Consider the following 12,467-nt stretch of genomic DNA (forward strand, 5'->3'; position numbering starts at 1 on the left):
TATGAAGTGTTTGTTTCTTAACTCCAGTTTATTTTATATTTTATGTATCAAATTATTTGAATATTTAACAAAATGAAAACAGATTTTAATTTGCTGGAAAGAAGCACAGCTGGAAAAAAATCCCAGAGGAAACACTGCATACATTTAATACAATTAGAAAAATGCATTTACAAAGGTAAAAAGAAAATGCCCCTGTAAATCACTTTGAGTCAAATATCAGCTTGTATTAGGAAAGCTATTTTTTTATTATTGATCAGATGGTGCTCCTAATTTATTTTTAAATTAGGAGGACAAGCGCTCCTAATTACAAGAAGAAAAAAATGGCTTTATGGCTGTGGAATGTGGTTTGGCCGAGGAAAAGTTTTCAATCAGATTTTTTTTTTTTTGCTTTAACCCCTGGAATATAGGGAAAAATGTAAACAAACTAAAATATGTTGATGTAAATTATAAATGTTTAAATATAGGTCTGTTCTGAAAGTTTCTGATGAAATTCTAAACTCAATTTAAACACATCAGAAGCTACAACACTGAACATAACCATAATGAGCCTTGTGCATGTTTTTCTTTGCATTGCAATAGATCACATCTGTTGCAATGATGTTTATGTGTGAGTCTTTTTCTGGATTCCTGGACCTAAAATGCTGTTTGTTTTGTTTTAGAGTGACACTTGTCAATCATCCCCTCGTCTAAACCAAGAATACAAAACGCATCCAAATCATTCCGTGCAACAAGATCTGGTCTGTAAAAGCAGAATCAGGTTAGTAATGATCATATTTGTTTCTTTGTTTTGTTTGACAATTTGGTTTCATTTGTATCTATCTGTATGGATCAATAGATAGATAGATAGATTTTTGAGAGCACTATCTCTAACATTTTACAGTTCAGGCCTGGTATATAATCCCGATAAAATCCCTCTAAATAAATTACCAGTATACCAATACAGACAGGATTACACACAAAACTGAAAGAAATTGTTATAATGTCAAATGACGTTAATGTTTTATAAATGTGATGACTAAATGTGACATATTTTTAATTAATTTTCTTACATAGCTATGTTTGCTCATGAGATCATGTCCAGTATGAAGCACATTGTAGTAATGTAACCTTAATTTGGTGCATTTTAATTTATATTGTCATTTAATATTAAGTTAAATATTTTTATTTGACCATTTATTTATGTTTAAACATCTTATATTTAATTTGCTGAATCATTGCAGCTGTATAATGCACAGTACTACTAAACAAGCTATATCAATGGAAAATGTTCCTTAATTATTTACCCCCAGCATTAAACTAATTAACCAGTGTCCATGGTTTTTACTTGATCTCGGATCAGTTTAAAAAAAATGAACAGAACGTTTTTAAAGGTCCACTGAAGTGGCTTGAAATGCATAGCGTTATTCTATGTGTTGATGTAATTTCAACTGAAACAGGAAGACAGGGCAGGACATATCGAACAGCCCCGTCCCCTTTTTAAAATAGCAAATAGCGTTTCGTTTATATCACTGGTTGGGACAGAGGCCTGTTTCATAAAACAAGTTTACCAAATAAGCCAGGCTTATTTCAGTTAGTCTGACTCGTTGTCAAATCATTTGGTTCCATAAAGCAAATTTAACATAGATCAAGCTCAGTCACTGTGGCAACTTACGCTGGGAAACTAACCTGGTCCGGGGCAGGCTAAGAAGGTCACACACCGGATGAGAAGCCCAGCCGTGTGCCGCTTTCGTCGCGCCATGTAAAATTAGAACTGCGCAGCACTTCTCGTCCAGTGTGTGACCACCTTAACTGTTAGGATACCAGATTTCATTCGACTCAAATCACCCAACGGAAAGCATATTGAATCATTCTCCATCCCGTACATATTGCACTACGTGCCATTCACCATACAGAAAATACAAATTCTGAGAACAAGTGACCGATTTCAGTAGCAGCCTTAGCTTCTATTTATAGTGTAGGGGGCGGGACACTTCGGATTCTAGAGAGCATTTGATTGGACAGAAAGTTTGATGAGAAGCTGAAGTCCAGGGTGAGTTTTGAATGCTTATATCTTCTAAATGCTAAATTTTTCATTGTTTTGGAGCATCCTAGCTTATAGACAAACTTATGGCTAACATATTCATACTAAAAGCCAAACACTTCCATTTTGATTTAATGGGGACATTAATGAGGCATTTGTGTAATTAAAAGGAAGAGTAGGCCTAGTTGTTAATAGTCTCTTATTGGCCTGTTTAGACAAGCCCTCCATAAAATAATCAAAACAAACCTTGCAAATTAATAAAAGAACACATACAGACTCATATTTAATGATATTCATTAATGATGGTCTTTGGCTATTTGTTATACTTTCATTAAAACATTTGCAATGGGGTTGGAAAATATATATATATATATATAAAAAAAATTTATAATGTTTTTTTTTCAGTTTTGTACGGTGACCGAGAAGTGCAAAACAAATCACAATTCTGAAAACAAAATAACAAATTACAAACGCAAGTGCAAATCTAAAAAAAACTAAATAACAATTCAGAAAACACAACAACAATTCAGAAAACATTTTAACAAGTCAGAAAACACAACGACAAGTCCAAAAACAAAATAACAATTCAGAAAACACAAAGACAAATCAGACAAACCGGAAGAGGTAGGTATAGTTTGAGACAGTGCCATTGGTTTGGGATTACACACCTCTGACTGGATGAGACATCTGTCAATCAACTTATACAGGGAAGAACCAGCCGAAGAACAGCAGAGTCATGGTAGAAAGTTTGGAGATGGTTTTTCTGAATTGTTGTGTTTTCTGAATTATTTTGTTTTTTAGATTTGCATTTGCGTTTGTAATTTGTTATTTTGTTTTCAGAATTGTGATTCGTTTTGCACTTCTCGGTTACCGTAGTTTTGACCTGCAGACATCACCAGCGTGTGATGTTTCAATCACTTTGAAACCGTGAATCATTTTGCAAAATTGTTGGTTCAAATTATTTGAATTTTCTGAATTGTTGTGTTTTCTGAATTATTTTGTTTTTTAGATTTGCATTTGCGTTTGTAATTTGTTATTTTGTTTTCAGAATTGTGATTCGTTTTGCACTTCTCGGTTACCGTAGTTTTGACCTGCAGACATCACCAGCGTGTGATGTTTCAATCACTTTGAAACCGTGAATCATTTTGCAAAATTGTTGGTTCAAATTATTTGAAGCCATGGAAAGGTTGATTTCTCCCATTGCTGGACAAATGCTTTGCTATTTTTTTTATCTTTATTTTTTATGTCAACTGATCAAATATGTCACCCTAACTTCTCTCTGGTCATGTAATGTATAATGAGGTTGAGAAGCTACAGACTGTTGTGTTACGCCCTGACATATGTTATAATAACCTTGGGTGCATTTTTTGGTTGTTTTATTGCTGGTTGTGTCTTTCGGAGAATTAGTGGCTCCTGATTGCAAATTTGAAAAGGGCAGATTCGGGGTCTTAGTGCAATTTGTGATAAAAAGTTTGTAAGCTTCATATTCTAACTGATGAACGCATAGAGACACACTGTTGGCAGAGGTTTAGTGTTCCTGCAGAATTCAGCCTGAGGGTGGCGCTGTAGTCTAATGTTGATTGACAGGCTCTAAGTACACATGACACATGAATGCTGCCTTGATGTAGTATTTATTGCTTCTGAGTGTTTTTCTAGAATGTTACAAGTTGGGGAGGAAAACAGGCAAGGAAAAGAAAGTCATCTACTCTCAGAACAAACATAGAACATCAGAACTTTTGAAAGGCAATTCACATGAGAACATTTAAGCTAAAGGATTTCAATTAGTAAATGTAATATATCCTGCTCACTTTATGACATTCGATTCGAAAGAATGGAGCCGAAGGCTCTGCTCTATAGCTCTCGTGGTACTTTGATGTCATACAGCCAGTTTAGGCAGTTTAGAAATCCTGTGCTGAGCATGTCCCCGGGAAGTGGCACGTTTAGTCACCTTATTCCTCAAGCTTCTCTTTCCTGTCAGATGATCCACGGTGTTCACCAGTGAATGACTCAAGCTTTTATTTTTTCCCTTTTACATTACATTTAAATGCTTTCATTTACCATATGCTTTAATCCAGTGATGGGCAAACTTGGCCCTTCCAGGCCACTTTCCTGCAGAGATTTGATCTACACTGTAAAAAATGACCGTGAATTTAAAAGACTGTAAAAATGCTACAGTAAAAACCTGTTAAATGGTTAACAGTAAATTCCCCTACTATATATGGTGAAAAACTGTATTGGACATTACATGTATTGGACATTAATTTTACGGTAGTATACCGTTTTTGCAAGTGAAATAGGCTGTATAATTTACAGTGAATAACCGTAAATTGACATTCCCAGAATTCCCTGCGATACATTTCAAATTTGATGTTTTTTTGTTGAAATAACTATGTTTCTTCTTAGTGTTTCTTATCAGTTTTGTATATTAGGGTTGAGTGTTACACCTAATGTTGTTAATTAATGTTTATTGCATTATTTCAGTTTCATGTGTGTTACCATGATGGTGTTTGGTGTTTGTGTGAATGGCACGGCGCACCTTCTATATATGTTATTATTTAAAAGCTACTTGTGATGGGCTTTTGTTCATCATGTGACTTTCTCATCACCACCTGCATTTGGTGGTTATCAGAGTATTACAAAGGTACAAAACAGATGTAAAAACCTAAAACGTTGCTACCGTATTTTTTACGGTAAAATTCCGGTAACCACAGCTGCCGGTCTTTTACCGTAAATTTTACGGATTTTTTTTTTTACAGTGTAACCCTGATAAAACTCACCTGCCTGTAGCTTTCTAGTAGCCTTGAAGACAATGATTAGCTGGTTCAGGTGTTTGAATAGGGTTGGAGCTAAACTAAGGAAAGTGGCCTGGAAGGGCCAAGTTTGCCCACCCCTGCTTTAATCCAAAGCAATTTACAAACGAGGAACATAAGCAATATATCACAGATCATCTCAGTTACTTGTGTAACTCTCATTCCCTGGGGTTGCTCAGACCCAGTTAGGGTGGCCACACCTTTGCAGGGACAGCAGAGGGGGCTCTGCCTAGGGAAAACACGGGCTTAAAGCTATACTGTGGAAGAATACACATATGGGATCCTGTATTATAATGTTGTGTAGTCATCATCTATAACACTATAGACACAGCCAGGTTTACTCGTTGAAAATTTTAATCGTGATGAAATAATGACTTCATAATTGTATTGGAGTCTTACAGACATGTTTTACAGTTAATCTGAGTCGTGCATTAATTTGAGTGGTGACAGCTATTATGTGAGTGGCTTGATGGAGCGCAGATGCAGATAACATGATCTTGACCCTTAAGAAACTTTAATTAACGCCGTCACACAAATCTGCTTCAAAGAAAAAATTTAATGAATTGCTAATTACAACACTGAAATAAAAATGTAAAGCCTGTACAAATACTAGAAATCATGAATATAAATAATTGGGAATCATGCAAAAAAAATTAATAAAAACAGTGCACATTTCATTGATCTATTATTATATTGTGACGAATGGGGGTGGGACGGAGAGCCGTGGGAATGGAGCGAGGCCGGTGGAGTAATTGATAATGAGCTACACCTGCGCCACTCACCGGTCTCGAGTCCCACGGAGGAGCTCCGGAAGGATAAAAGGAGGAGTGACAACAGTGAAAGATGAGAGAGGACCAGGCCTGGATTTTATTTTGTGTTTTGTGTGCGGCAGTCGTCCGTGAGGGGTTTCCGCTTTACTTTCATTTTGTGTTTGTTTATTTTATTAAAGTTTTCCGGTTCCCACCTCCTTCTTCCCGTGACTACGAACTGTGTTACATTCCAAAATAAAATCCAGGCCTGGTCCTCTCTCCTCTTAGTATTAAGATCATTAACAAGCTCCTCCCGTGTAGTTTGGGGCTGGTCCCTCACCTTTCTCATGATCATCCTTACCCCATGAGGCGAGCTCCAGACCGAGGCCGATTGATGGTTGTCCTGTATTTCTTCCATTTCCGAATAATCACACCAACAGTTGTCTCCTCCTCACCAAGCTTCTTGCTGATGGCCTTGTAGCCAATTCCAGCCTCGTGCAGATCTACAATCTTGTCTCTGACATCCTTTGAAAGCTCTTTGTTCTTGCCCATGGTTGTGGGAGAGGTTGGAATGGAAGATACAGATTGTGTGGACAGGTGTCTTTACACATTAGGAGTAACTTCTTAAAGTGGCAGGACAAATCTGTGTTCCACATGGACACATAACCAGTTAGTAGGAGCCAGAATTCTTGCTGGTTGGTAGGGGGATCAAATACTTATTTCACTCACTGAAATGCAAATCAATCTCTAACCTTTATATAATGTGTTTTTTCTTGATTTTTACAGACCCTTCATTGCTTTGTAAGTGGGCAAACTTACAAAATCAGCAGGGGATCAAATATGATTAGCTGGTTCAGGTGTTTGAATAGGGTTGGAGCTAAACTAAGGAAAGTGGCCTGGAAGGGCCAAGTTTGCCCACCCCTGCTTTAATCCAAAGCAATTTACAAACGAGGAACATAAGCAATATATCACAGATCATCTCAGTTACTTGTGTAACTCTCATTCCCTGGGGTTGCTCAGACCCAGTTAGGGTGGCCACACCTTTGCAGGGACAGCAGAGGGGGCTCTGCCTAGGGAAAACACGGGCTTAAAGCTATACTGTGGAAGAATACACATATGGGATCCTGTATTATAATGTTGTGTAGTCATCATCTATAACACTATAGACACAGCCAGGTTTACTCGTTGAAAATTTTAATCGTGATGAAATAATGACTTCATAATTGTATTGGAGTCTTACAGACATGTTTTACAGTTAATCTGAGTCGTGCATTAATTTGAGTGGTGACAGCTATTATGTGAGTGGCTTGATGGAGCGCAGATGCAGATAACATGATCTTGACCCTTAAGAAACTTTAATTAACGCCGTCACACAAATCTGCTTCAAAGAAAAAATTTAATGAATTGCTAATTACAACACTGAAATAAAAATGTAAAGCCTGTACAAATACTAGAAATCATGAATATAAATAATTGGGAATCATGCAAAAAAAATTAATAAAAACAGTGCACATTTCATTGATCTATTATTATATTGTGACGAATGGGGGTGGGACGGAGAGCCGTGGGAATGGAGCGAGGCCGGTGGAGTAATTGATAATGAGCTACACCTGCGCCACTCACCGGTCTCGAGTCCCACAGAGGAGCTCCGGAAGGATAAAAGGAGGAGTGACAACAGTGAAAGATGAGAGAGGACCAGGCCTGGATTTTATTTTGTGTTTTGTGTGCGGCAGTCGTCCGTGAGGGGTTTCCGCTTTACTTTCATTTTGTGTTTGTTTATTTTATTAAAGTTTTCCGGTTCCCACCTCCTTCTTCCCGTGACTACGAACTGTGTTACATTCCAAAATAAAATCCAGGCCTGGTCCTCTCTCCTCTTAGTATTAAGATCATTAACAAGCTCCTCCCGTGTAGTTTGGGGCTGGTCCCTCACCTTTCTCATGATCATCCTTACCCCATGAGGCGAGATCTTGCACAGAGCTCCAGACCGAGGCCGATTGATGGTTGTCCTGTATTTCTTCCATTTCCGAATAATCACACCAACAGTTGTCTCCTCCTCACCAAGCTTCTTGCTGATGGCCTTGTAGCCAATTCCAGCCTCGTGCAGATCTACAATCTTGTCTCTGACATCCTTTGAAAGCTCTTTGTTCTTGCCCATGGTTGTGGGAGAGGTTGGAATGGAAGATACAGATTGTGTGGACAGGTGTCTTTACACATTAGGAGTAACTTCTTAAAGTGGCAGGACAAATCTGTGTTCCACATGGACACATAACCAGTTAGTAGGAGCCAGAATTCTTGCTGGTTGGTAGGGGGATCAAATACTTATTTCACTCACTGAAATGCAAATCAATCTCTAACCTTTATATAATGTGTTTTTTCTTGATTTTTACAGACCCTTCATTGCTTTGTAAGTGGGCAAACTTACAAAATCAGCAGGGGATCAAATAAATATTTCCCCCACTGTATATTGTAATAAATCAATGAAAAAAATCAGAGGTCAGTAAAGGTGAAAATGTTAAAACAATGTAAAATAAAGTAACAGTGAAAATGAGAGGCAAATTAAAATGTTATAAAAATAGTGTAATGATAGCAATAATACAGTCAATGACTGAATAAGGCAAACCCCGAGCTCTCTTTTCATTAGTCAAAAATACTTCAAATGACAAAATACAAATTTTATTTAATATAAAATGACATTGAAACAAACAAGTGATTTTGATAAATTAACAGACAGCCGCAATAGTATTGTTTGTATTACAACATGTTGGTGTGTGTGTCTTCCTCTGGATTCCTCGTTCTAAAATGCTGTTTGTTTTGTTTCAGCGTGACACTTGTCAATCTTCCCCTCGTCTGTGGAACTGTACAGTAAACCAAGAATACAAAACACATCCAGATCATTCAGTGCAACATTCAAGATCTTGTCTGTAACGGCAAAATCAGGTTAGTAACGACGTAATGAATGTTAGTAATGAATGTTAGGAATTTTTATTTCTTTATCTCTTTAATAATAATTGTAAAAAACAACTTGTATTTAGTCTCTTTTGAGCAGAATGAGCTAAATAAAGCTGCGGCAGTATAATAAACATGCTTTTATGGATGTATGATTCACTCAACTAATGATGCGATACAATTCATTATACTGGTCTCACAATATGCTTTTCTCACCTTTTTTAACAAAATGAGATTTAAGACAAATTCTAAATGAAAAGGTGTCCATCGTTACATCCCTACCTGCTTTTGTTCCCCCTGCGTTTGTGAATACCACGGCTTAAGAGAACAACAAAGACAATGAACAGAAAACCAGCGACAGATCCCAGACCAATGAAAACACTGCTGAGAATATCATCACCAGACGAGCCTTCATCTGAAACACAAGAAAGATTCTTCAGACCGACAGATAGATAGATAGATAGATAGATGTGTATGAACAGATGTTCTCACTCTCTGTCTGTATGGAGGAGGTCAGCATGTGTCGTGTGGTGTTCAGGTGTCCGTCGTTGGGTTCAGGTGTGATTTTCAGCAGATGGCACATCAGCGGGTAAATGTTAACCGTTTCAAATGGCCTCACCTCCAGATTCTTTTGGAAATCCGGCCCCATGGCCCTGAAGAACGGCTTCATGTCCAGAGCCTGGTTATCATAGCCATGCTCCCCCTTATGAAACTGCACTGGGAAATACTACAGGAAAACAGAGTATAAAGGCACATGAACAAATGCATATTTATTGAAACCATCAGCACCCAAAATATACACTTTTACAGCAGGGTTATTACAGTAAACTAAAACTGAAACTAAAATTAAAACCATAAAAAAAAACATTTCTGTTACTTGAAATAAAATGAATGTGAACGGAAATCCAATTAAATATTTCATTTTAATGTATAGTTTAACTTGATGTACTAAAACTAAATCTAAAAAAAAAAAAAAAAAAAAAATAAAAAAAAAAAAAAAAAAAACTATAGACATAAAATAAACAAAAATGATTAAAAATAACAACAAAAAACACAGCTAAAGTACTAAAATGTTAACTGAAATTAAAATGGAAAATATAAAATGAAAAACTGATTCAAAATACTAATACAAAACTATAATAGTATCGCAATGATAATAAAAAAATAAACACTGCTTTACAGTGATAATTTTATGTTTGAAATGAAATGCTGTATTAATGACTATTATATGCATACTGCCTAGTTTAAAAATAGAATGTAAGCCAGCATGCTAAACTACATTTTAAATGGAAGAATATTTGTCACATTCATCAAGTGGCATTGAGTTATTTGCTTGGAAATAAATATGAGCATTTTCAGTCAAATTTATTGAAAGACGACTAACTTTTGAGAGTTCAGTCATCTAATGAGAAAAGAAAAATAAGTTCAGTTATTTACAAAACATCTGGTTCAAACATAACACTGGAAATGTTCTGCTGGATACTGAACATTTTGATTAAAGCAGAAGATCATCGTTATGTCATGCATATTTGCTCATTGCTTGCAGTATACTACAGACACCGAGAAGTATGGTGGATTGCTATTTGAAACAGCAGAGGGCGATGCAGATCAGCTGATTGGTTTTATGGTTATGGTCTGGCGTTGTCATGGCAACATGTGGCTTGTGGGTGCAGTTAACCTGTGAAGCCCCCAGATAGAGATGGTCAATAAAAGCAGCTGCTGAATCTTTCAGCTAAAGTATAAGTTTGATTTGGCTCTAGGTTCATGCTGTGGTTAATGAAACGTTTGGGATGCCAAGGTGTCTGACTTTGTTTGATTTTCTCATGGTTTGCAGCAGCAGTGTTCATAAAGGCTTGTTAGTATGCCACACTTGTAAAACTGACCTCTGACATCTGTAGGTCAAAAGGTCAACAGGAGCTCGAAGCGTCCATGCGCTTGACCTGACCTCTTGGGTCATCTTGGGAACAGAGTATTGATCGATTGATTGCCAGGAGTGTAAATTAAGATGAGTCAAGGGCAAAAAAACAACAACCAATTGATTTAGTTTGGTTTGAATGCTTGTGATTAGATTTAAATAATTAATGTTTTCATCCTCAAGGAGCAAACTTTTTGCATTTTCATGGATATAAGTTACAACAGAAAGGCTTTTCCATGTCCATGTCCATATATATATATATATATGGACATGTATATGTATATGTACAGTATGTAACATTTTTTTTTAATACAGTGTAAAATCTCTCAGTGGTTCTAAGTAGACTAAGTTTTTATTTAGGCAAATATACCTTCTTTATTTATTTTGATTGTTAGGATGATTTCTGACAGTTTTACTGAGATTCACTACTACTCAAAATATCAGATTAATATGTCATTAATATAATAAATATTTTTTGTACTTTATTTTCATGATGATTTAGCACAATTACCCCCAAATTCCCATTACAGTAATGCAAAATATATTTTGTATTTTATTTTCACTATTTTCATGGGGATTTAGTACCCCACATTCTTATTACTGTACAGCAATTTCATTCATTCATTCATTAATTTTATATTTTTTATTTAGAATTCATTTTGTAACTTTTTATCTAATATTTTCAGGGCAATTTACAACATTTAACCCCTAATTCTCATTACTGTAATGCAAATGTATTTATTTATTTACTTGTTTGTCTGTCTGTCTGCTTGCTTGTTTGCTTATGTTTAATTAAATAATGTTTAATTAATTAATGCTTGTTAATTTCTTGATGAACATGATGAAAACTTGCATTAAGCTGTAAATGAAAAGCTCACCCCATTGATGACGTATCCTGGATCGGCCCAGAGGATGATGGGTAATATGCGGTCATTATGGGAGTAATGCAGGCGAGCGGGAATCTCCTCTTTCTTATAGACATGTAGATGCGGGTGAGCGCCTTTCAGGGCTTTGAACACTTTATCAAGTCGTCCTTCTTTAGGCAGCAGGAGTCCCACCGGTCCGAAGTCCACGATATGAAAGTCCAGATCTTTGAAAGAGAAGCCGGGGATCTTGGACGGGACGATCTCGTCCACCAGCCCGTTGCGGTAGACGGTGCTCATGCCGTGATCGGCCGTGATGATGATGTTGGGCCGCTCGCTCAGGCCGTTTTTCTTGGCCGCGCTCCGCAGGTAACCAACCGTACGGTCCACCTGTCGGACCATCGCCCTGCGCTTGTCAGGGTCTGGCGTCTGGTGTTCTCCCTCTCTCCTCCAGAGGGCGCCAGCTCCCGGACTCCCATTCCCCAAACCCCATACACCTGTTCACTCATTACACTAATTCCCCAAACTCCACACACCGGTGCAGTCACTCACTCATCACACTCACCCTCAGCTGTGCCCCGTCTTCACTGACTATATAATTTCCTCTCACTCACCACTTGGCCTGTCTGTATTGTGTGTATGTAATGGTGTTCGTCGTCCCTAGACCTGTTTTTGTTTTGCCTTGTTGGCCTTTCTGTTTGGAATAAAAAGGTTTTCACCTGCATTTGGACCCAGACCCGGTTTTTCCACGGTACCCCTTACCGACTCGCTGACAGAATACAGCCAGCAGACATGGGTCCAGCAGGGAGGTTTCTTAACGTCCGCCAGGGAGACCGGAGCATTGAGGATTACGCCAGGGACTTCGTGGGAGGGGCTCGCCAGTCGGCCACGGAGAAAACCTGCCTCATGGTCTTTTTCTGGGGAGGCCTAGCCGAGCCCTTCAAGTCCCTGATGCCATACTGGGTCCCCGAGGAGTCGCTGGAGGACTATATCAACCTGGCCCTGCATTTGAGCGGCTCCGCCTTCAGGGTGGAGGTAGCTGCGGAGCCCGCTCACAGTCCTCCCGAAGCGGCAAACCACGGGGCGTCAGAGGCCTCGTCTGCCGCACCCAGTACCTCACGCCCGTTCCCGGTGCGTCCCGGGCTGACACGCAGCGTGCAGGAA

At 38.1% G+C, this 12,467-nt stretch overlaps 2 protein-coding genes across 2 annotated transcripts in view; both read right to left on the reverse strand.

Annotated features, from left to right (window-relative positions):
• LOC107601561 (chromobox protein homolog 2-like) overlaps positions 1 to 6,131 on the reverse strand; it is a 22,405-nt gene extending 16,274 nt beyond the window's left edge. The window contains exons 1-2 of the mRNA XM_016293795.1: positions 6,035 to 6,131; positions 1,666 to 1,783 (exon numbers count right to left, since the gene is read on the reverse strand). Coding sequence (XP_016149281.1) covers positions 1,666 to 1,783; positions 6,035 to 6,131 — 215 coding nt within the window. The remainder of the gene's footprint in view (positions 1 to 1,665; positions 1,784 to 6,034) is intronic.
• Positions 6,132 to 8,318: 2,187 nt separating this feature from the next.
• LOC107601563 (ectonucleotide pyrophosphatase/phosphodiesterase family member 7-like) overlaps positions 8,319 to 12,467 on the reverse strand; it is a 7,659-nt gene continuing 3,510 nt past the window's right edge. Inside the window, exons 4-7 of the mRNA XM_016293796.1 lie at positions 11,319 to 11,716; positions 9,018 to 9,252; positions 8,808 to 8,940; positions 8,319 to 8,434 (exon numbers count right to left, since the gene is read on the reverse strand). Of these exons, the coding sequence (XP_016149282.1) occupies positions 8,374 to 8,434; positions 8,808 to 8,940; positions 9,018 to 9,252; positions 11,319 to 11,716 (827 nt within the window). The 3' untranslated portion in view covers positions 8,319 to 8,373. The remainder of the gene's footprint in view (positions 8,435 to 8,807; positions 8,941 to 9,017; positions 9,253 to 11,318; positions 11,717 to 12,467) is intronic.

This window comes from Sinocyclocheilus grahami, unplaced genomic scaffold (assembly GCF_001515645.1).
Source record: "Sinocyclocheilus grahami isolate Dianchi unplaced genomic scaffold, SAMN03320097.WGS_v1.1 scaffold307.1, whole genome shotgun sequence".
Taxonomy (NCBI): domain Eukaryota; kingdom Metazoa; phylum Chordata; class Actinopteri; order Cypriniformes; family Cyprinidae; genus Sinocyclocheilus; species Sinocyclocheilus grahami.